The 26,772-nt window shown below is 35.5% G+C and overlaps 1 protein-coding gene and 1 non-coding gene across 3 annotated transcripts in view; one reads left to right on the forward strand and one right to left on the reverse strand.

Annotated features, from left to right (window-relative positions):
* Positions 1–26,772, reverse strand: part of Nbas (NBAS subunit of NRZ tethering complex) — a 340,725-nt gene that overhangs the window by 156,319 nt on the left and 157,634 nt on the right. For both annotated transcript variants that reach the window (XM_071601352.1, XM_071601351.1), the window contains exons 29-33: positions 26,261–26,363; positions 22,554–22,783; positions 17,787–17,899; positions 10,262–10,375; positions 2,029–2,142 (exon numbers count right to left, since the gene is read on the reverse strand). In XM_071601352.1, the coding sequence (XP_071457453.1) occupies positions 2,029–2,142; positions 10,262–10,375; positions 17,787–17,899; positions 22,554–22,783; positions 26,261–26,363 (674 nt within the window). The remainder of the gene's footprint in view (positions 1–2,028; positions 2,143–10,261; positions 10,376–17,786; positions 17,900–22,553; positions 22,784–26,260; positions 26,364–26,772) is intronic.
* LOC114094719 (U6 spliceosomal RNA) lies at positions 5,690–5,797 on the forward strand. The gene has a single exon (XR_003583120.2). It is a non-coding gene; the product is annotated as a U6 spliceosomal RNA (small nuclear RNA).

A 26,772-nucleotide genomic window follows, 5' to 3' on the forward strand; every position in this document is an offset into this window, starting at 1 on the left:
TACATTGTGAATTCTAAAAATATACTTCATTTTTATTCGAAGGAGTTTCAGTTTGAGTCTTTTTTCTAAGAACAAAGGTATCAGTACAGATTAATTTCTGTAAATACAAAATACATAATGTAAAAATTAAGCCACCCTTAAAAGACAGAATTCTTACCAAATCCTCTAATTTTGGATTAAAACAATGTCTGTAGAGGAAATCAGAATCATTTTGAACTTCATGTTGGCAAAACCAGTGGTTATTATAGAAGACTTTTTAAAATGAAATCCATTTTCTTTTTAGTTATTGATGTACCTTTATTTATTTGCTTATGTGGTGCTGAGAATCGAACCCAGAGTCTCACACATGCGAGGTAAGCACTCTACCACTGAGCCACAACCCCAAGCTATGAAATCCATTTTCTAATGTTGAGGTTTGTGAGTTACAGTAGTATTGAGTTTTTCCAAGAGTTTTTAAACATTTTCATAGATGAAATGCAAAGATTCTCTCCTGGTCCAATTTTTAGTCGGGCTCCTCTGAGCCCTTTGCTCGTAGACCTCAATGTTAGCCGTTGCCAGGCCTATGCATTTCAGTTATAGAAAGAATCCTCCTAAGTCAGAGAAACCAGAATCCCTACATCTTCCATATCTAATCAAATTTTTCATTGCTTTCCCTTGACGCCTTCAGAAAGGATCTTACTGAAGTTTTGGTTTAGCAAAAATCCCTCCACTTATGATGTCTCTTCTTAGTAGCCTTCCATCCCCTCACCTCTCAATTTTCTCACTGGTGGAATGTCCACCTATCTTTGTTGTATCTAAAGATAGTTCTGTCTCTTCTGTACTGAAACTTTGCGGGCACATGCAGTATCAGTCCTGAATAGGGCTTCCTTACCTGTTAGAGTCTGTAAACAAGTCAGGTGTTATTTTGACTTGTTTACAGACTAACACTTACCATTATAGCAGGTGTCAGAATAGTTATTTCATTAACAGTAGACATGCAAAAAGTGTACGATCAGTGCCTGCCTAGCACGCCTGATGCCCTGGGCTCCATCCTGAGCTCTGGATGACTGCAACAAGAGTGCACAACTCTGCACAGCTCCAGAGTTATCATGAAGTGATGCACTGGGTTTTAGCCACTCTTTTTTGAAAGTTTCATATCTTTAATAATATTACAATTAAAATCAGTTACTTTTAATCTGAAAAAGAGACAATTGATAGCAAACTTTCAGACAGTAATGGAGAAGCTCTTATTAATCTCTATGCTTTCTGTGAGATAGTTATATATATAGTTTATGAGGCTGCAATTAGATGCCAGGGACCTAGAATACCCAAAATGTAATTTATAAACCAGAGTCAGGTGGAGTTAGGGTTTGAGAGTTACAGTAGTATTGAGTTTTTCCAAGAGTTTAGTCCAAGACTAAATTTATGATGTAACACCATTATTTGTGAGTCCCCTAGCCACTCACTCTTAAGGACAGATATGTACAGTGCTCAGGCATAGGCACAGAGTGTTTAGCACAGAGCCCATGATGAGATGTCATCACTTCCCCTTCCACTGGGGAACCTGTTCTTCAGATGAGAACTTTTTCCACAAATCTGCCTACTTTCCAGAAACAGGAATCTGAATTTCAACATGGAAAATCCTAAGATTGCAAACTGCTTCCCAATTTTTTAAAATTAGGTTGAAAACAGTTTTCCTTCAAATTCAAGAACAGGAATATTTACTATCTATTCACAAACTGTGGATATTCTTTTATTTAAGACGTAAGATAGGACTAAAATGTTTTACAAAAAATTGTTCTTAAAATGACGAGCATATTTTTAATATGAATTAAAAGCAATCAAAATCTCAAATATAGCATCTAAGCCCATTAAAATATCAATATATAAACACACAGCATACACACTTGTCAATGCTAATAAAATGTATCTCAAGCAAAAATGTGCCTGGCTTACCAATCAGGCCAATTGATTTCAAACTAGACCTTTTTCCATTATTCATTACATAAATTGAACATGAGCAAAGTGTTAAGTAAGTTGTCTACTCACCTGCAGCCATCAGCTCCTGACAATGCATATTGGCTGCTTTGTAGTCATGGAAATGAAGGGCTTGCTCTACTAAAAGAATTAGAACCTGTCCACGCCTTTCTTCTGCGTCTTCACCTACAGGCACATACAAAACACTTAATGATTATGACAGCCTCAAATGATAAAGGAGCTCATTAACACTCAAATTAATTAAAAATAAAACATAAATCAGACTGATTTTAAAAGATAAAAGTTTATAGCAAATTGACCTTTTGATCTATTTATTGTGCATGGAATTAATTAGCCCTCGGTCTCTGAAGAGATCAATGATTAATATCAGTTTCTATTTAAAATATTCACACCAAAAAGTCCAAAATCAGAGTGGTCTGTAGCCCTACAGAGAAATCTTAGTATTACTCAGGTAAAGGAAAGAGAAGAAATCCATGCTTCAAAAGAAAACAGGTTATAAAAGGGTTCAAGAAAGAGTGAATAGTAGATTAAGTAAATGAAGGTAATAAACTAATAATATTTCTCATCTTGAAAATTCAAGTAATATTTAGAAATTTGAAAGTAAGTGTAGTCCAGAGTACTGACAATGACCGTTTCCTTGAAAAACTGTGGGCTCCTGTGAGTCCTGCTAAGCCCCACCCCATACCTGTCCTTCATACTGTAGTTAGTAAAAATCCTGCTGAATTTTGACATTGTGACCAAAATACATAACAAAACAATTTAGAGGAAGAAAAAATTTAAAAATTTGGCTCAGGTTTGAGAGGTTTCAGTCCATGGTCAGCCAACTCCATTACAGAAACAACATGGAGGAAGGACCTGGTAAAGAAAAGCTGCTCGGCTCATGGCAGATCAGAAGCAGAGCGGGAACAAGGTAAGGGTCAGAGACAGATATAGTCCCCAAAGACTTACCCCCATTGACCCACCTCCTCCAGCCACACCCCACATGCCTACATTTACCACCCAGTAGTCCATTCATATTTTTGATCCATCAAATGGATTAATCCACTGACGAGGATACAGCCCTCTCAAGGCAATCATTTCACCTCTGAACACTGCTTCAATTCCTAACACAGGAGCTTTGGGGCGACAGTCTAGATTTAAATCATAATACCTGCTAAATCAGTTTAGCCAGAATCTCACTCTGGATACCTCATCTTGATATCTGATCAAATTCCTCATTCTCTTAGATGGCATCTGATGAGCCTGGTCTTCAGCAAGAATACTGATCCCGTTACGTCTGCTTATCCAGAATCCCTTCTTACCACGGAGGATTCCTTTTAGTAAATTTTCATCCCTCGCTCCCCAACTTTCCCCTGTTGTATTTGGAGTTGGGTTTGATATTAAGAAATCCAGCTCAATGGAAACAATAAAACTTTGTAGAGTAACAGACAACACATTTAGTTACATTGCAAAAGCCATTGCCCTGATAAGGTATTGGCTACACTTTTATTTTTATTATTTTTTGCAGTACTGGCAATTGAACCTCTGGATGCTCTACCACTGAGCTATATTCCTAGCCCTTTTTGAGATAGGTCCTGATTTGCTAGAGCTGAACTTAAACTTGCAATCCTCTCCTAGCTTCCCGAGTTGCTCAGATTATATGCACACACCACTATGCCAAGCTTTGCTGCATAACAGCTTCAGAGTTCAGGAAAGGCAGAACAAGGTTTCTACCACTTTAGCAATGGCTATTGTCTCTGTGTTTACGCTCATAGGACTCCCTTAAATACAGAATTCCTGAACTGAATGCTCAAAAGAATATTAAAACCACTTCTTGTGGTGCTGGGATTGTGGCTTAGTGGTGGAACCTAGCATGTGCAAGGCCATGTATCCTCAGCACCACATAAAAATAAGTAAAAGAAAGATATTGTGTCCATCTCCAACTAAAAAATATTAAAAAATCATTGTTTTAAAATATTGATGAAATGGAAAAAGACTAAATTTATGATGTAACACTATTATTTGAAAATGCTTTAAAGCACAGGGATCTTGTACACAGACAGATGGAACAATATCCATGAGCCTGGCTTGCTTCTCCCTCACCCCAACTTATCTTTGAGAACAGGGCACCTAAGGTTAGAAGTTCTTCATAATAATCAAACTTCATGATAATCAAAGTAGCCACCTAATTACTCCTACTAGACCAGAAATTTCACTTTAATCCCATCTACATGCTAAATGACATACCCCTTAGCACAGATAGCAATGAAGATGGCCAGAAAGAACTGAAAAAAGAGCAAAAAAGCTATGCATGAATGCCTGAGAGAAGATATGAATATTCCCCTTTTTCTTAGCCCTACCCACCCAATGCCCCGCATCCCACCTGCCCCCCACCCAGCTTCTTTTGTCTTGTATCTATAACTTCCCCACCCCTACCAGACTGTGAAGTTGATTTGGTGAGAGAATTCCACTTCTCCATTGTCTGGTCACAGAATGAACTGTGCTATTAGTGATCAGCCTCGGTTTTTCTTTTTGGGCTTCCCAACACTGAACAGAAAAATAGATGCCTTCCTGGGTATTTTCCACTCTTTTGAGGTCAGAATTTGTTGGCAATGGTGGAACAACACATCACATACAGTTTAAGAATATGGTTATGAATATTCACTGCATTGTTTATTGAACTATGTATAGCCCAACATGTTTGAGACATCTCCCCCGAAACTCAGGCAGTTATTGGAATACCAGAAGGGCTGAGAGTTGCACTGGACCACATAGAATGTTATGGTATTACAGAGTTGTTTCAGCCCAAAAAGTCAGTTACTGGAAAATTTTTTTTTTTTTTTTAACTCCAACCTCAAAGTTCATGGGGTACTCCCAAAGCACATTACCCAACAATCTACAATGACAAGAAAACCAGCATTCGTTACAAATTTCATTATAACACTTTATTGATTGAGGCTAAATGTACAGCTATTTCATACCTAAAAGTTGCTTTGATTTGGTGATATGAACTTTTAAAAAATGCAGATCAGTATAGAACTGGTGATAGAAGAGCTAGAAATCTAGGATGGTTTGTAAATAACCTGACTTTTTTTTTTTTTTTTTTTTTTTTTTTTACATTGAACAGTAAACTCCAGTAGTAACCTAGGGCATAGTGATCACAGAAACGATCCTGGAAAGATTGCACTTTGAATTCATCTTTTAGAAGATTTAGAATATATTCCTTGATTTAAATGTTAAGAAATAAACATCTGTGTATAAAGTGCTTAAAAAGAAAATAAGTTATCAAATCAGAATCCATCAAGTACTAAGGCTTTAACCCATCAGAAGCTGCCAATTAGCCTCTAACTAGGGCTTTCCACTTTAGCCAATCACTTTTTTTTTTTGTCTTGCTTCTTCAAACACTTCACAAAACTTTTGCTCTTTCTTTTGGTGGAGCCCTGAACCATTCCAGGTTTAGTGCTGTCTTATTGATGACTTATTGTCTGCTGAGATAAGCTCATTCAAATCTACTATGCCTAAAGTTGATCTTTTAACAAGCCCAATCTATCTCCTCCAGGCAAAAGTTGACTGCAATAGTCCCCAATACCAGTCATTATAGATAAAATAGTCTCCTTTTCCATCTTAACAAGCATCAAAAACTGTTTAATAGAACACACTGATTCCAATAATAGAGATGTATGTATTTCAAGGATGGAAATGAAAAATATATCATTATTTTAAAGTAAATTCTATGCTTGCATCAGAAGCACATACATTAAAATTGCAGTAATACAGATAAAATTAGCATAGCTCCTGACCAAGGATGACAAATTTCTGAAACACTATAAAAAAAAGTCTTCTATTACTTTACTCGTGTAAAAAGAATTCCTATGACACCCAATACACTAACTACATTTAAATAAATTTTTTGGCCTTTTTTCCTCATAAAAGGTAACAATGAAAAAATACTAATAAAGAATGAATTTTTTTATTTTAAACATAAATTTACATTTGGAAATTTAATATAGGATAATACTGTTTTCCACAGGCTAGTAAAACTACTTGTATATCTAGAAAGTGAAAAATTATTTTCTCTTTCATAATTCTTGGCTGGAAGGGACTTTTCTTACCAAAAGAAAAACCCACACAAGTTTAATAATATGTATACCCAAGAGAAGTGAATAAATATCAAACAAGTGGCTCTGAGATACTATAATCCACTGAAACAAAGTAGGATGTGGCAAAGCCAGTAATGGGGAGATGCCCAGGAAACACAGGGCAAAGAAGGAAAGTTGGTGCCTTCCCTGCATAGAAGAATCTCTATTCAGGGTCCTCCATCTCTCCCTAGTACAGAGGGAGACACCTTGCAAATGGAGATTTCCCATATAGAGGAGGCTCTCTCTTACAAGAGTAACATCTGTTTTCAGAGCTTCTCTTATGTCTCACAAAATAATTATGTTCCCAAAATAGTTAGAATGAAGTAACCCTTCACCAGAAAGGGATATTCTGGGGTGGCATACTCTGGCAGTCTACAGACATATTTTGGGATGGCATACTTTTTGTCTTCAACACATACTAATGTACTCAAATTATTCCAAAAATAAATCCATCGAGATTTCATTTAAGAGGATGGTTCACATAAGTCTCATGTCTAAGAATTACGAAGTGAAGGAATCAGCTTTGCCATAGAAGTTATTTTAGAGGGGGGAAAAAAGTTGAGCTAGAAAAGAGGCAGAAAGTAACCTTATCTGAGTTTATGTTATGTGACTAAAGCAGAGACTCCCTACACTCTTAATTGCTGTTAAAACCCCTCCAAGGGAGTTTAAGAATTCAGCTATAGAGACTTCTACTCCTACTAGTATCAAAATCTTCAAAAGAACCTTCCATGTTTTCCTTCTGAATGCTTAACCCATTTAAATTTGAACATAAACCTTTACTTTTAATTATTCTAGAAATAATTATTCTGGGAATTATACATAACTACATAACTTCTGCATGTATGTATATTTTTACACTAATGCAGAGCTAATATATTAGTTTCACAGATAGTACTAATCTTTTACTTACCATAGTGAGTTTTCAGAGTCTAAGAACACGTATGAAAATTCAGCTCATGTTAATATAAAGATCTCAAATTATTTTCCCAAGACCTTTCTTAGAAGCCAAATTGGATTTCACTTCCTACCCTAACTCTTTCTCAAGGGGCATTTTAGACTTCCTTTACTCTCTGAAGGTTCAATAATTTGAGTGTCAGAAACTGACGATAAATTAACAGGAGAAAAGCCACTTATTATATGTGTACGTAATGACAAGACTCACAAGTATGAGACTCAAAGAAGGACCAGATGATGGGACTTTTTATAGCATCCTGAACTACTAGAAGAAAAAGGGGCTTGGAGTTCCTTGGTAGAGGTGGAGACAGATTCTGTGAGAATGACAGGAAGAAATCCACAGTAAACTGAGGGGAGAAAAATCCATGGTGAAGGAAGTCTGTGTTATTATGCAAATGAAATCTCTCAGCCAGGAGCCCTCCAGTAGCCAAGCCTGTCTGGAAGATTGCTGACCTTTCATCTCTTTCTGGGATACATCTTTCCTTGATCCACCTTTAATCTGATAAGAGGACCTGAGAGAAAACCTGTCTGCATCCTGCTTCCCACTGTTCCCCAATCACAGTACCAAGGCATCACACTTCGGGGTGTGGTTTTCGGAATCTCAACAATTTTGTTCTTATAAAATCCAAGACTCATTTCAAACCACACTCTACTTTTCCACTCTTAAAACCAATTTATTGTGATTACTCTTAGTAATTAACATCCTCTAACAGAATTTAGCTCTTTGAGAACAGATGCCTTTAGAATGTGTCCTAATCTTTGTGCCTGAATGATTTTTTTAAGAATATAAGACCCAACCTGCTCTAAAAAGATTTTTTAAAAAATGGTGTAGCATTGAGTAGTATTATTAATAGTAAAGCAACACCATTGTGTGTTTTAGTAACACTCACACGTATTCCTGGAAATGGAACGATATCTGTAAGTTTTCCTGTAATAAATACAACACGCTTAATAATAATGATAATAAAACTATTCTCTATGTAACACTCTTGAAATGTTTGTGTTTATTCAGAATACACTGAAGCAAAAGTGAAAAATCCAGGAATAAGATTTTCATGGCCGGACTATGAACACTAACCTCAGTGTGGTGAGGTGCTTCTAAGATAATTAAAGCCCCCATCATCAGCTGACTTTAAGTGAAAAGTCTATAGCCCTCATGATCTTGATAGGTGATGGATTCAGTGAAAAGGCCTTTAAGATGCATAGGATCCCCAGGAAGAGAGAAACTCCACCAGTGGGTAACAATTTCAGCCTATGCCCATACAGTTCCACCCTGCTCCTGATCTCTTCCTGACTGACTGCACTGCATATTTCCAACTTGATTAGCCAATCCTCATAGTACAAAAAGTCAATTCCTCATAATAAAGTCCTACAGGTTCTGCTTCTCTGGTTAAACCATGACTAACAGGCCAGGGATGTGAGCTACTTATTCTCTTATTTATAACCTCGTCTCTTGAATACTTTCCTCTTTCTTGCATTATTGTCTGATCTCAAATCAAGAAACGTGATAGCAATTGATAATTTCTGTAAGAGCAGCCAGACAACTGCAAAAATTAAGTGAATGAAATGAGGTAGAATACGGTATAGTGAGTACTATTAAAAAATGTAACAAAGGGAAAAACAAATAAGGGCAAAGGTTTAAAGTAAAACTGAACTGTAAAAATCCTCAATAAATTATTTATCTTCTCTATTCGCCTTTCTTTACTTCCAAAATGAGATTCATAACTCTAAGGGCCATAGTAAGTATAAAACCATAAAGTGAGAATTTATTGTTGTTAATATAAACTTTTATATGAAGATGGGTCAAACAATAATTTTGATGTCCAAAGTTGTTAGCTGGTTTTGATATGAGAAACTAAATGGGCCAGGAAAGAATGTTTAAAAAAATATTTTTTAAACAAGATAATTCTTAGTAAGAACAACCTGGAGTGTGTTCAAACTAGAAATCTATTAAATAACTTGGATAGTTAGTCTGAAGAAAGAAAACTAATGATGGCATGATGAGGTACCAGCTATCTGAAATACTTTTATGCTCCCTTCCAAATATGAAGCTTAATGTCCCTCCCTTTGACTATCAGCTGCTCTCAGTTATTTAACATAACCCTTCCTTATTTGCAATTTTGCTTTCCACATTTTCATTACGTGAAGTCAAATAAAGTCTTAAAATATTAAATGAAAAATTCCAGAAATAAGCAATTCATGAGTTTTAAATTGCATGATTAGACTAGTACAAATTCAAACCATTTTTTACGGAACAAAATGGCTAACAACTGTTCCTGTAGAAATCTTTAACAGTCAAAACTACAAAAAAGTTTTAAAAGACTCTAGTACGAAGACCACTCTACTTAAGGAAACATGAAACAGAATCAAAATGACTTTCCTCCAAATATACAGTCTGCTGTTTAACCTTGCACAGTAAGATATTTAACTTCTGTGATCCTTAATTTCCTTTGAAAAAGGGGAAAATATATCATTTATGAAAACTTATAAGATTAAATAAGATAAAATACTTGAAAACCTCTCTGCTTCACTGATTTTTTTTTTTTTAAAGAATGTAAGACCCAACCTGGTCTAAAAAGATTATTTTAAAAAAAGAAATGGTGTAGCAGTAAGTCATAAGATTATTAATAGTAAAGCAACACGATCATGTTTTAGTAACACTAACACATAATCCTGAAAGTGGAACAATATCTAAGTTTTCCTGTAATAAATACATGACACTTAATAAAAAACTATTCTCTATGTAACACTCTTGAAATGTTTGTATTTATTCAGAATACACTGAAGAAAAAATGAAAAACCCAGGAATAAGATTTTCATGACCAGACTGTGAACACTAACAAATAGTAAATCCAAGTTTCTGACCAATTTTTCAGATACAATAAAACTATGGTTGGACACTGAAGTGAACTAATGAAGGCTGGCTGGCTCTATGTTTATGTGTTCTGGATATAAATGGTAATACTGACTTCTGTCCCAGCTCTCACTCGGTGGCACTGTGAATAAGCCTTTCTTCATTTAAAGGACAGATGATGGTTTTAGCAGTTCAGTGCAGATACACATCTCTATAGTATGCCAATCTTTCTAGGAAACACTAATCCTTACTCAAAAGATAAACTCAAACCTAAAATAATGTATCCTGATGTTTACTTAAGATGATGTCAAGTGTGACACAGAAACCTATTCTAGAATTTAACATTCAAAAGACTTACCTGCAACCCTCAGCAACTCAGCAAGGCCTAGAACCTTGGCAGATTGTTTGTAGCACATGGGAGACTGGGAAATACATTCCTTGATGAGGCTGATCCTATCTGAGCACAATCGCACTACAAGAGAAATACGTATTAAAGACTTGCAACTAGGGACATCACAAAAGGGTGTCATCACATTCCTAATAAAAGGCAATCAAACAAAATGAACACTGCTAGTCTCCAGATCAGCAAAAATTAAGTAAAATACGTATTAATAAAACAATATTATTATTGTTCCAAATGACTAATGTACAACATGGATATTTTCCTTATAGCCAAACTTCTAAAACATGGCCCTGACCCGTCATTCTGAAGACAGAAAATCATGTCATCTTTTCAAGAATCATGTCAGGACGTAGAACTTTTAAATAGGCAGTATTTGTCTCTGAATACCTCTCATCCTTCCTATCATACCAGTCCCTTCACCTTGACCTAAATTCCCCAACACCCATTCCAGATTCCAAATATCCATTTTTTAAGTTCACATCACATTGGTATAGAAGGCAGGAGTCCTCAATGGACATACTATTCTACGGTTAAGCCAAATCCTCTCACTTAACAGACATTAGGAAAATGAAACACATCTGATCCAACCAATTCATACCATAAAGAAATGAACACAAAGAAAAAAAACTTTGGTGTTAAAGAGAACAAAGTGTGCTCTAGAAATATACAATGCTTATTTAGAGTACAGATGTCAACCTTTAAGGAGCCCCACACTGCCTAGGAGGTCAACCCCCAATAGCCGTAACAAATGTAACACCATCTAAAAGAAATAGGTAAGAACTATGCCCCTGGCACTGCTGTAGGTGCTTTGTGCATATTAACCCTACCTAGCAGAACCATACAATCATTATCATTATTTATCTCAATGGAAAAAAATGAGGTGCCAAAAGGTTAAGTGCTTTCGTGAAACTCACCAAAAAAGTGATGGGATATGAATAAAGTCAACCCAACTCCATAAATGTTGTCCACACTACAATCGTTATCCATTCCTAAACTCATGGCTATTCCCTATGTATCCCGATTTCTTAAAAGTTCTTCTAAGTGGGTGGGAGGACACATAAAGCTTGGTTAGATTTTTTTTAAAAAGTAGTGTTTTTTTTCTTTGAAATGGGCCTTTTATTTTGTATATTTTGATTATAACTTAATTTTGAACTTACAGAAAAATTGCAAGTATGGTACAAAGAACTCCTCTACACTCTATGCCAGGATCAACCAATTATAATAACTTGCTCTGTTCACATACACATATACACAATCATACATGTACTCCTCCCTTCCCCTGCCGTATCCACCCAGAAAAAAATACACACATGCACACAAATATATATATATACACACACACACAAATATGAACACAAGCCTACATTCTTCTGAACTATTTGAAAAAAGGTTGCAAACATCATGTTCTTTTATCCATAAATACTTTGGCATGTGTTTCAAGTTCAAGCTCTTTAAAGATAGATATTTCACTGGGTATTGTGGCACATGCCTACAATCCCAGACACTCGAGAGGTTGAGACACGAGATTACCAAGTTTGAAGCCAGCCTCTCCACTTGAGCAAAACTCTCACCTCAAAACATACATATGTAAATATATACACTTATATGTATGAATACATATACACATATAAGTATGTATAAATACATATACACATATAAAAATGTATAAATACATATACATGTATGTATATAAAGGCTAGGGATATAAGTCAGTGACAGAGTGCTTGCCTACCATGTATGAGACTTGGATTTGTTCCCGAGTACTGCCCAAAACAAAAAAGAAAAAAGATGAATGTATCTATGTGTGTGTGTATGTGTGTGTGTGTGTGCGCGCGCGCACGCACGCCATGCTGGTGTAATAAGCTTGTTGTGACCATTGTTGTAAAACATAAGGTAAGTGTAAATTTCAGTTAACTTCTTTTGCAGTCCTAGTGGTCAGTATCTATGTGCCTATCTGAATATAGCTTTGGTCGATTATTATTCCTAACTATCCACTGCAATTATTCTACATCCCAAACTCCTAACATTAGACTTGACCTGTGACTTATTCAGAAAAATGAACCTCAGTGGAAGTGAGCTACGCCACTTTTGAGCAAAAGCTATACAGATCATCATGGAATTCCACTTCTGACCTTGTCCCTCTACCACAGAAATGCCACAGTAGGCAGGAACCAAGCCTGATAGCACATGTTGAGTTTTTACTGTAACATGTTTTTTTTTTTTTTTTTTTTTGGCTAGACTGTGCTAAACTTTTATATAATTTAAGTATAAAAAATGTGAGTTTTCTTGTCCTAGTTACCCACTACTATTTTAACAGGTTTTTTTTTCCCCTAGATTAGTAACATAACTTTTTACATTTGCTTTTCAAAACACTCACTACAGACATTGACATTCTATGTGTAAAACTTGGGGGGCTTCATGGCTGCATCTATGGACTTGTTGACACATTCGTGTGTTCTTAGAGAAGCTCTAGCTTTAACTTTAGTAGGCCCCTTTGATACTATGACCAGCCTCTCCCTAGCAATTAAAAGCAAAGTGGAAAACTGAAGTTGCAAACAATTAAAAAAAAAAATCATCATTTCCTTGAACCTTCCCTTTGATGAAGGGTCAAGTTTTGTTGTCTCCTTGTTACCCTAAGCAATGCATTCTACTATTATTTCAAACATATGAAATAAATTTGGAGATCAGGATTCTAATAGACTGCAATTACCATGCTCAAATCACATTTTTCATTATTTATCCATTTTCTGAATCTCTGGGCAATAACTACACTACAATTAACGCTGACCTTCGAATGTGATTATATTTCAAATGCTATTTCTCAGTTAACTAAGTACAAGCCTTAGATATTATCATCTGTCCAAGAAGGGGTGTTTGATTCCATTTGTAATTTCCAAAATGAAGCCAACATACTGACAAGAATATATTCATATATAAGCTTTTCCTGTGGATCTCACAAATATATCTCAAAAAATACCTATACATATATACACAGATATATACAGAGATATATACACAGAGATACACAGATACACATACACGTACACACACGTACATGTACACACATATATATACACCCACAGACGGCCACACACAGATACCCCCAACACACACACACCCCCACCCCCAGAGATACACACAGATACACATACACCCACCTACACAGATACCCCCCCACAGATACCCACCCACCCACACACAGACACAAAACAGACACAGATACCCACCCACACACACAGACAACAGAGACACACAGAGACAACACAGAGACACATAGATACCCATTCACACCCACAGATACCCACACCCACACAGACACCCAAATACAGATATATATATACACAGAGATATATACACACAGATACACACACACACAGATACACATACTCATATACACACACATACACATATACACACACATACACATATACACACACATACAGAGATATATATACACTCACACATACACCGACAGACAAATACATACCCACACACACAGATACAGATACACACACGTAGATATATATACACACAGAGATACACACAGATATATACACACTCAGATACACACACGCAGATATATATATTCACACACACGCAGATACACACACAGATACACACACACAGCTATACACACACACAGATATACAGATTATATATACACACACAGCTATACACACAGATTATACACACACACAGAGCTATACACAGATTATACACACACACAGAGCTATACACAGATTATACACACACACAGATTATATACAGACACACACACACACAGCTACAGATTATATACAGACACACACACAGCCACACACACACACAGCTACACACAGATTATATACACAGACAGCCACACACAGACAGCCACACACACACACAGCTACACAGATTATATACACAGACAGCTACACACACACAGCTACACACACACACATATACAGATATATATATATATTACACATACATATATATATATATTTTTTTAAACTACTGTAAGCATACATACACAGGACTCAAATGTAAAAAGCATTTTACTGACCAGCTACCTACCTGGCAGTCACATCACTTTGAGGAATGGACAATAAATGTCCATTATTCACTCATGAATGATATGAAAACGCCAACACACACATACTTACTTGTGACATTGCTAGAGCTCAAATTTGAATTGTTATCAGCCAGAAAGGTACAAACATGCAGGATTCAATGAGAAAGACAAGTCCGTCCCTTTCCCAAAGCAACTTTTACTTTTGCATCTCTTCACCAATAAAATTGTGTCTACTGTTTGCAAAAGCAGGTACTTGAGCCATACCACCTGGATTTGAATTCTAGCTCTATTTCTTGGATCCTATCCAAGTTACTTAATCTTTCTGTGCCTTGACTTTTATCATTTGAAAACTGGAAAAGTAATCATCACTATCTTATAGGGTATTTTTTGAGACTTACTGGATATATGTAAGTGTACTTGGAACATAAAAGTCACTCAATAAATATAAATTGTTGCTGTTATCACTACCAACATTGACAGAAACGTTTATGGATTGTGGAATCCACTAATGGAAGGTTCCTCCGTGTTTTAGAATATACCTTTTAGGACTATGTAGGTAATGTTCTATTTTTACACTCATCCAAGAAAGGTGAAGCTCACAGACATTGTTGCCACAGGCCTTATCAAAGCAGCTGAACCAGATTTAAACTCATGTGACACTGATGTGACTCTTATTTTCAATGTGCCATTAATAAATTAATGTTTACAAAATAGAAGGAATAAGAAGGAAAAGGGAATTGAGTGCTGGAGGTAGGAGAAGAATCAAAGGCAGGAAGGCAAACTGAATGAATAGAAAGATGGGAGGGAGAATAAGAAGGCGGGTAAGACCACACTAATTCTATGATCATTTATAGAATGCCTTAAAGCAAAATAATGAAAATGATAACTGATATTTTGTACAGCCTTACCACATCCTAGGCCTAAAAATGTATCCACTTACTCCTTTTTTTATTTTTAATTTTTTAGTTGTAGTTATTTATTTTTATGTGGTGCTGAGGATTGAACCCAGGGCCTCGCCCGTGCTAGGTGAGCGCTCTACTATTGAGCCACAACCCCAGCCCCCACTTACTCCTTTTAAATAATTCTTGCAGTACTTATCAGTATCTCCCTTTGGCAAATAATGGGGGGGGGGGGAAAAACACTGAGATAAAGATACTTGCCCACAGTTACCAAAAAAAAATGGCAGAACCAGCTAAGCAGAATCACAATGCTGTGAGTCAAACACTGACTTCCCTTGTGACAGAAGTAACTCAGGGAACAACTAAAATATCCAAGTACCACTCACTTGAATAGTAAAAAACAAATACACTCAAATAAAACAAATACAAAAATCAAAACACCCAAATTACAGGGAAAAGAACATACATGCATGTACACATGCAAATACTTCTTGGACTCAAACATATGGAACTACTGTTACATGCTATTTCACTGTTTTTTTTAATTATAATTTAGCTAGTACCAATAGTCTCCATCTTATGGGATTCATGGGCTTTTCTGACAAACGTTCTAATAGAAAATTTTAAATTTAAATTTTTCAAATTGATTTGAAATTTTTCAGAAGCTACAGATTAGTGGGTTTGGTTGTAAATATTTAAACTCAGTAGCGAATAAAGCTAATAAATATTACAAGCCAAAGTATTGCTATTGGATTACCCACAGAAAATCAGGGCTCAACATTTTAAAGTTCAATAGCATATGAGGAACAATAAAAAGTTTCTCTATATCCTGTTTAATTACTGAAGTACCATGTGCACAAGCACAGAGCGATGCTACAGTATAACCTCACGAGGGATAAAGGCAGAGTAAAAGTTTCATTGTGCTCCAAACTCTTCCCTAACTGAAAACTGAAATTAAATGTTTAAGGGGGAAGGAGTTAATGATTTAAGACATTTTAGAATAAACAGAAAATGCTGTTTCAGTAACTGATTAATCTTCACAATTTTAAAAGATTTTGAGCTTCAAAACTGATTTAATGCTACAATTGAATATAATTTTCTACTGATTTAATAATCAGCTTACATATACTTAAGATGCTACAGGATATTTATAATTATATACAAATACTCTTCCAAAGATACTAAAAGTAACAATAATATTCTTTGAAGTCTATTGTCTGAGAAGCAGAAATTTAGGCCCATATGAAAATATAAGATTGCTCGAGATTCAGATCACTTGAGGTCCAGTCAACCTAATACTGTAGAAGACAAAAGACACCAAGGAACTTACAACAAGGCCTTATTATCCAAAGGTGACATCTATTGTGTAAACATACCAACACACAGATGGAGGGAACTCCACTATACACCTCCTCCCAGTCCCAAATTCCAACGATTTTCAGAATTAAAAACAGGGACTTGCAGGTAAATAGATGGAGAATACAATGTTAAGTGAAGTAAGCCAGTCCCCAAAAACCAAAGGACAAATGTTTTCTTTGATATGAAGATGTTCACTGGTAATGGGAATAGGCGAGTGAGCATGGGAGGAATGGAGGAACTTTAGACAGGGCAAAGGACAGGGAGGGGAAGGGAAGGGGCAAGAGGGTAGGAATGATGGAGTGAGTTAGACATCACCACCCTAAGTACATGTATGAATGGTGTGATAATACTTTGTGTAAATCAGTGACTCGAAAAATTGTGTCATATGTGTAATATGAAGTGAATTGCTGTCATAGATACAAATTAGAATAATTTTTTTTTTAAAAAAGAGAACACATGGCCAGCCAGGGAAGCCAGCCAAGCACACCCCTAAGAGCCAAACACCCTCTTCATTTAAGGCATTGGGATCTAGGGCTTGAAGCAACTGAAAATCTACCTTCCACTTATCAGCTTAGGTCAGCTAAGGTCCAGGTCATCGTGAGCTGGGCACTGTGCTCATAGCATAAAGTAGAAGAGACACATGTCTGTGAGGAAGCTCTTTTGAGTGGAACCTTAAGGCCTTTTACATTTAGGCACCAGAACTTCAGCTTTATGAAAAAATAATGCTAATTAACTAAACTACACAAAACTTAGAATTCACTTAAACAATTTTCTACATCAAGTACAAAAAGAAATAATCAAATCTATGAAATGAAACAAAATTCAGAATAAGCTATATACTAAAAACTAATGTAAATCTGAAATATTCATCTATAATTCCCAAATTCTACTTTTATTTTTATAGGTAGCCTCACTGCTCTATTACTAATATTTTTTTAAAAGTCCGCAAATGTGAATTTAAAAAATAAATTTATGGTTAAATGTTGAATTTATTTTTTTATTTGGGTTTCCACTGAGATTTCACTGGAAAAATAAGAGAATATGTAGAATCTACTGCTAATGGACTAAATGGCCAAAGATACTTGTGGTTTCAAAAACTAAAAAGAGACACTAATAAATTGGCACAAAACAAGTTACTAACAATGCAATATTAAGCAAAAAAACTCACCTTGCAAAGGCAGAATCTTTACCCCAAATTCTTCAAGACATCCAAGGGCCCGGATAAGGTCTAGTTCCTCTTGTATGGCAGCAGGCTTATCTGTTATCAGCTGTAAGCAGCACCTGTGAGAAATTAGATTTTTAAAAAGAAGCGTGTTCTGCCAAATTATCTTTCTATATTTAACATGAGACCAGACATATATTTATCATGAATCTATGACATCGCAGATATTTATTCAGCTAGATGCTTTGTTATTTTTCATAATTCTTATAGTAAGCCCATGAGGAAGGCAAATATCATGGCATAAAGCATCCTAATTCCATTTAGTGCTATTTTACTGATGAATACAAAAGTAATGATTACATTAGACAAGACTGTTTTTTAAAGACAGAGTTAAGATAATTGTTTATTCTAAAAGGGAAATTAAAAATTAAGTCTCAAAAAAGCAACTACAGAAATATCCACTGCACAAAGAACCTTTTTCTGATTAAAAAAATGAAGCAATCAATTGATAATACAATACTGACATATATTACAAAGACAAGTAATTTGCTAATATAAGAACACATTAAGCCTATCAAGTTTGGGGGTTTTTTTTTGTTTTGTTTTGTTTAATTTTTTTGAGGTAGGGGTCTCACTTTCTTGCCCAGGCCGGTCTTGAACCCTGAGGCTCAAGCAACGCTCCTATCTCAGCCTCCTAAGTAGCTGAAACTACAAGCTCATGTCATCACACCTGGCATACAGAATATTTTAAACAGACTTTCAAAGTTCAGAGAAAGTGTATTATTTCTTCATTTTTTTATTTAATGAACAAGCTTATTCTCTAAAGATATATAGAGAGGAATACAGAGTTGGCAAATCAGAGGTCATGCCTCTAAGGACCAGTAACTGCTGAAACCACAGACCATCAGAAGTACTTAGGTGCCAGTATCTAGATGCCATATGCCTGAGTGATACAAAGAGGCCTAGCTTGTTCTTGCAAACCTGCAGGATTTAAATCAGTCGAACACCCACTTATACTCCCAATTCGCTATAAAAAGTCTGATTTCTTTGTAGTTTCTATAAACACTTCAAATGTAATTGCCTCTGAATCCTGGAATTCTAAGATGTGGAAATTTATACTACAGATAGGCCCATACTTTCTCAAGAGGTAGTATTATAAATAATTTCCACAGACTGCTGTTTTAAAGAAAACGTACCAAATTGGGAATTAATAAATCCTATAAAAGTCACACAGTGGAATATTCTATAACTATCAAAAAATAACTCAAACTTACACTAAAAAAACCCAATCAATAAATGGGCTAAGGAACTGAAAAGACACTTCACAGAAGAAATACGATCAATCAGCAAATATTTGAAAAAATGTTCAACATCTCTAGCAATTAAGAGAAATGCAAATCACAACTACTCTAAGATATCATGTCACTCCATTCAGAATGGTAATCATCAAGAATAAGAACAACAATAAACGTTGGCAAGGATGTGGGGGGAAGGTACCCTCATACACTGCTGGTGGGACTGCAAATTGGTGCAACCACTCTGGAAAGGAGTATGGAGATTCCTCAGAAAAACTGGAATGCAACCACCCTTTGATCCAGTTATCCCACTCCTTGGTTTATTCCCAAAGAATTTACAACCAGCATATTATATTGACACAGCCACATCAATGTCTATAGCAGCTAAATTCACAATAGCTAAATTACTGAACCAACATAGGTGCCCTTCAAGAAATGAATGGAAAATGTGTTATATATACACAATGGAATATTAGCCTTAAAGAAGAATGAAATTATGACATTTGCCAGCAAATGGATAGAGCTGGAGAATAGCATGCTAAGCAAAATAAGTCAACCCCAAGGAACCAAAGTCTGAATGTTTTATCTGATATGCGAATGCTAGTTGACAATAAGGGAATGGGGCTAGGGAAGAACAGACTTATGGATTAGAGGGGAGTGAAGGCAAGGCAAGAGGTTTGGGGTAGGAAAGAGAATGAACCTAACATTATTCTATGTGCACATAATGTACAATAAGAATGAAAAGTTATACTCCCTTTATGTATGATGTGTCAAAAATGCATTCTACTGACATATATAACTAATTTAGACAAATTTTTAAAAAATAATGCAATAAACTTATATGTACTTATATCTAAAAAACATTCAAGATAGAACATAGGTGATAAAAAGCAAGATATAAAAAGGTGTGTGTTATTTTTAATAAGGAGGGATTTTATTTAATTGATTTCATTTTTTAAGTACACAATAGCTGAATGCATTATAATTCTTATTACACATATATAGCACAATTTCATATCTTTGTATATAAAGTAGGTTCATGCCAATTCATATATTTATACATGTACTTTTTTTGCATTACAATCTTTATTACACATACATACCACAATTTTTCATCTCTGTTTGTATATAAAGTAGGATGATACCCAAATCATGTCTTTAGTTCATTGTGAGCTTTGCCGTCTTTCTCCCCGTCTGTCCTTAACCTCTTTAGCCATGATGATAATTATAATAGCAAAAATATAGTAATAGAACATTATATAAGCATTTTAGAAGAAATTGGGTGTTTTCATAAATAATATTTCTAAGTAAGTAAATGTTTTAACTGATCATAAAAGCATAAAATTTCATGCAAATATTTTTTGTACATATTTTATGGATATGTGATGTTCTAATACTTGTATACTAAAGTTTGTTAGTTATTAAAGTGAAAAAGCTTTAAATATTTTGATAAGTTATGTAAGTTTTATATTTAAGTAAAATATGAAGAGTATGAAATGATCATAAAAAAGGTATGTGTTATAGTTTAGATATGAGGTGCCTCCAAAAAAAGCTCATGAGAGAGACAACACAAGAAAGTTCACAGGTGAAATTTGGTTTGAGAGCCTTAATCTATTCAGCGGATATGGATTAACTGGGTGTTAAGTAAAGGCAGATAGCTTGTGGCTAGAGAAGGCAGGTCACTTGTGGCGTGCATTCAGTGGGTCTGTATCTGGGCCCTGGTGAGCAGAACTCTCTGCTTCCTGTGGGCATGATCTGATCTGCTTTCCTCTGCCGTGCCCTTCTGCTTCCCAGGGCCAGAGCGACAGAGCAGGCCATCTGTAGACTAAGACCTCTGAAACTGAGGTCCCAAACAAACTTCCTCTACATTATTCTTATCTGGTCTTTGGGTCACAATGATACAAAAGATGACTAAAACAGACTGTATGAATAGGAAAAACTTGTTATTTAAGAAAGAGGATAGTGATCAATAAAATATTTTGAAAAGATAAAGAAACTAATAAAATAACTAAGGAAAATTTAGAGGAAACAGAACGAGGAGAAAAATGTTCCCATTCATATCCTTCTTACATTGTTTGGATATTTATTGCTTTCTCAATAAAAAGCTAGTTAACAAGACTACTAGATAAGAATCTACTGGCCGTGATGGGGTTGTGGCTCAGTGGTAGAGCAACTTGCCTACCTTTTCTTGAGTTCCTTTGTTTGACCAAAGAAACAAATACTCATGGAGGACATGAGAAAGCCAAGTCCTCAGAGAAACTGCTAACTGAACTAAAAGCAGTTTTAAAATGTGTTTGTAGAAAGGAATGAAAATCAATTTAGCTTTAAGCAAAATAGAACAGTCTAAAAAAGATCAAAGAAAAACAAAACAGACTCAGACTTCCAAGATATGAAATTAGATGGGAAGTACGTAGTAGCAATAGGACTAGACACTACAAGAGAGAAAACAGCTAGTGATAAGAACATCAGGAAATTGGTCAGATGGCAAGAAAAAGGATGCCACTTTTCAGCTCCTGCAGCATTGAAGAAGAAAGATCCATTTTATGGGTTTGGTCATGGTTTCAGTGTCCCTCAAGGGTTCAGATGTTGGGAGCTTAGTCCCTAGTATGGTGGTGGTAATATTTCTTTAAGAATTGGGGACTAGTGAGAAGTTCTAAGACTGGCCCAGTCCCCTTGCTCTGGCTTCCCATGGGTTCCTCCCTCTCTCACCTCTTCCTGCCTTTGTGATGCCATCTGCCAAGTGCTGATGTAGTAAGGGGCCCCCCACCAGAGACAAGCCCTTTATGGTTCAAGCTTTCAGCATCCAAAACTATGAGCTAAATAAACACATCATCTTTGTAAGTACTTAGTCTCAGGTTATTTCATTTTAATAATGAAAAATGGACTAATATAGAAATATTTTTGAAGCTTTTATCATAAAGTGATATTTTTTCATCAGTATCTATTAGTCTTTCAATTTCATCAAAATTAACTGTAAAAACTAATTTCAAATCATGAATAAATTCTTTCACGGAAAATCAGTTCAATTTTGAGTAACTAAAAATTTAGACTCTTCTATTTAAATAAGAGGATTAAACTAATAAGACAGGCCAAGAGAGGAACTGAATTTATATTCTAGATATTTCTACTTGGAAGGAACTTTTGAACTTTATCATCTAATCAGGTCTCTTGTCTCTAATCAGATAAATACTGTGCAAAATCCTAGGAATTTTCAGAACTTGAATTTATATGCCATCACATGAATCTTTTCCAACAAAAGAAAAATACAGACTTATAGATAATCAGCACAAATGACTTAGAAAAAAACAGGCTGCAGATACTGGGTCAAGATGAAGTTAATGGATATTCATAATTCATTAGTTTTCATTTTATACTGAAGCAATAAGTAACTGTACTTGTGACATTTTACAAAGAATCAAGTCACGGTGGAGTTTGTGCATTGTGACTTGCCCCTCTTATGAAAAAATAGGTGTTCTACCTGGCCAGATCCATGCAGCTGTCGCTAAGATTGGTGGATGAGTTGAAGTACTCTCTGCTGGCAGCCAAAACCAAGTCAACACTTTTCTCGTAACTGATCCTGTACTGGATTTTTCCTTTCTGGGCCGCACTGGCTGCAGGATTTACTGACCAAGCACTGCAGTGCATCATTTGACCAGCTAGGTGGATGTTCTCAAGGCGACTGGAGCACAGAAGGCTTTCTGTAAGTATCTGGGAAGGAAAAAAAACACAGGAATTAGTGATAGACAAGGCAGACTCATTTTTAACAAAATGAAGGCTCTGAAATCCAAATGAAACAAAAACACATTCAACCACATCCGCTGGTTGTATAACACTGTAGAGGTACAAAATAACAATAAATTATATCCTTCAAAACCGGCTAATTTCACTTGAATAAAAAAAATTTATCTTTTAGGACGAATAAAGAATAATTTCACTGAACCAAAACAAAAGCATATAATTTTAAGGTGTTAGAAGTATTCAAAGTTCATATTCATTAAAAAGAACATCTAATAGATATTACTCCCCTACCCTTAACCAGGGTCCTTCTGTTAAACTATAATCACTTCAATTTTTAAAAGGAAGTCTTTGAGTATGCTATACATAACTTATAATTGGTTAACCCATCTGAATTCAGTCTCACAAACTAAACAGACAAGCTACAAGTGTTATATTTAACCTATTGATTAAAATTATGATATACCACATAGCACAGATTTTTTTCAACCTGCATATTAAAAAATATTTCAAGCTGAACGCAGTGGCACATGCCTATAATCCCAGCAGTTCAGGAGGCCAAGACAGAGGATCACGACTTCAAAGCCAGCCTCAGCAAAAAGCAAGGTGCTAAGCAACTCAGACCCTGTCTCTAAATAAAATACAAAATAGTGCTGGGGATGTGGCTCAGTGGTTGAGTACCCCTGAGTTCACTCCTTGGAACTCCCCAACCCCCCAAAAAAAATACTTCAATAAAAAGACACTGATAGAAAGTGTTCATGCAAATATCATTATATTCTAGGAGGCAACTAACAGTATCAATTAATAAAAGTAATAAATTAATTGAGCTTACATACATACTATATAAAGTATTAATGTGATCCTTTTAAAGCCTACACTAATGATGTGATCTATAGGGCTGGGGTTGTGGCTCAGTGGCAGAGCACTTGCCTGGCACATGTGAGGCATTGGGTTCGATTCTCAGCACCACATAAAAGTAAACAAAATAAAGATATTGTGCCCATGTATGACTAAAAAAAAATTTTTAACTTTTAAGGAAAACTAATAATGTGATCTATAATTAGCACAAGAACTTCCCCAAGAATGTTCTTCCCTAGCATTCCACAGCTGGATGAAGATAGAAGAGAAACAGAAAAGATAAATATATATATATATTTCATGGAGAAGAGTTTCCTCATAATTAAGATCAAGTTTTCACAGTATTCCCTTGTTATCACTTTACGAGAAGCATTTTTGACCAGGCCTTTATCGAGATGTCTGGTAAGAAAAAAGTCACTAATGTCTAAGAAGTATCTTCTATAAAACAAATATTATATAGAAAGCAAATCTATGAACAGTCCTCATCGCTTCTTCCATCTGACTCACCAAAACAGCTTCCTCCAATCATGGACCAGTTTCTCTATACCTCTGGTTTATTCAAGCAAGCCATAAAGACTCAAGGCAAAAGCTGAAAAACTCAAATTATTTAATCCTAAAACTTAAAGTCTTGCTAAAATGAACAGTATGGATTTCTGTTCTACAGTCTAAGTAAATCTTCATGTAACATTTTCAAAGTTACACCACTGAGGTTTCAAATTACTTTCCAAGGACAGCAAAATCTAATAACTGAAAGTCAGTAAGACAATATAGCATAGTTTAAAGGTACAAAAATGGTATTTAAAACTTCTAAGTTTATCAAATCTATACAACTGTCTTCTAGAATCTTCATAATGTTTCAAATGTTTTCTCAACAGAGAGACACTCAAATAGATATCATTAAGATGTCAAGCCTAATAAAAAGGTACTACAATATTTTAAAATGTAATATATCAATCCGGTTGTTATGAGAGATTACTGCACAAAGGAGCTAGTTGAAGTGTAACATACAGATGGCCAATTTTTCAATCAGAATCAGAATCCTAATCCAAAACAGGAAGGTACCAAAACACCACCACAGTGATATAAAAATACTACTTCAGACATAGTAAGTCAGTTTTAGATTCCAAGTGCATACAGATTATTTTCTCCTAAATTTGATTTCAAGTTTTGTTTTAAACACACAATGGGAAGTTACCTGGCAATTGTATGTGCTGTGAGACTGTAATCAACAATATCAACCTTACAGTCAGTCAAGCATTTAAAAACCTGAATTTCAAATATAAAATCATTCTTTTCTCAACAGTCTGTTACTGCTTTTTTATTTGAATTACTTGAATTAAAAAACTCAACAATTTCACAAAATAGAGACCTATTTTTACAACTCTCATTCCATAAAATGGATTGTGCTTTGTTATAGGAATGCCCTATATAGTTTTGTACATGACTTATTTAACAAGAAACTTCAAATGCGAAACCTCTTTTAGGCTGAATCTCATTAAAAATGAGTTAGTTGGATCATCAGTAATTTATTGTTATTACACAAACCTTCAGAAATAATAAGTCCCCCTGGATTATGTTCCCAGTCAAGTGACAACCATTTCTTAAGCATCATTTTTTACATTCCAGACATAACACTGGGGTATGTAAGGATGAATCTGTTGGGATAACACCTAACTAGGACCATGACCAAATCAAAGGAACACATATGTAAGCAAAAACTGTATTTTAAGAAAAGCTACAGCAGAGGTAAGTTATATGAAAAGACAAAGGAAGGTGTCCTAGGGGACATAATTAGTGAGCTGCGTCCTAAAAATGCATTGGGATGTTCCAAGTAAATGAAAAAGGAATATATTTCTGGCAAAGTACATAAAGTCACAGAAACGTGGACCAGCATGATGGTGGATAGGTGGATTCATGTCAGATTTGATGGAGCTCCTGGAATATAAATTCATGGTGGAGTGTGACCAAGGTGGGAGTGGACAGGAGAAAGCAGGCTGCTGTGGCTCTCCATGCCATGCAAACAACAACTACAATGCTAACATTTTCATCTAGTTATTTATATGATATCAAGCAACACATTTAAGAAAGGGAGCACCATGAACATTTCGTTTTAGAAGAATACCCTGACGGGATAAACAATAAAGAGATACAGACATAGGGAAAACAAGTAGGATTACTGCAATTCAGCAAAGATAAAGGAAGACAAGACAAATCTGGAAGAGTTTTCTAAGGTACATTAAATATGTTTTTTGGTTTTATAGTCTTGTTGCATGCTGAGGGCTGAATTAAGGGCCTCACACAAGGTAAGAATGCACTATACCACTGAGTTACACCCTCAGCCACTAAATAAAGTTTTAATAACCACCACAAAGAGAAGTCACGTACAATTTTGTATTTAGTTCATGATTACCCCATTAAATACTGGGTGTTGCAATAAGCAAAGATAGGAAAATAGTGAGTATAAAACTACTAAACTGGAAGTACCCGTCAATTATCAGCTATTTGAACAGTATCACAGTGCAGCTTATCGTCATCTTCCTTGTCACCAACAGTGTAAAAAATTAAAAGGCAGCAGTTTACAGGTGTAGTTACCTCATAACAAGCATCGGGATCCAGACACGTGTACACATTCTGCTGCATGGTTAACATGTCTTGCAGCAAGGTTCTCCAATGAGACTCACTCACAGGAGGCTGCCTGGAATAACAGGAAAAACAAAAGATGAAAACCGAAAACATGAAAGATCTCTCTTCTATTAGTTAAAAGTTAAGAACACAACAAACAAGTACCACCATTCCAAATGATCACTAGGAATGATCTCATATGAAGACAGAAGGAAAAGCTGGGCAGCTGTACCTCAATGCTAGAGCTGCTGCCAAATCAGCCCCTGTCATAGGCTGCTTAGACACGAAACGAGCAGCAGAAAACAAATGGCATATCGACAAGTTGTGAGTTTCTAAGGTAAAATAAAGCACAAAAAGATAAAGCAGCTATGATGAAGAAAAAGCATTTGGAGACAGGAATTCATTTCAAACTTCTTCATCACTGTGCACCTCCTCTCTGAGGTCTGTCTTCAACTGAACATTCAAACACATGGGGCAACCAC

Source organism: Marmota flaviventris, chromosome 14 (genome assembly GCF_047511675.1).
Source record: "Marmota flaviventris isolate mMarFla1 chromosome 14, mMarFla1.hap1, whole genome shotgun sequence".
Lineage (NCBI taxonomy): Eukaryota > Metazoa > Chordata > Mammalia > Rodentia > Sciuridae > Marmota > Marmota flaviventris.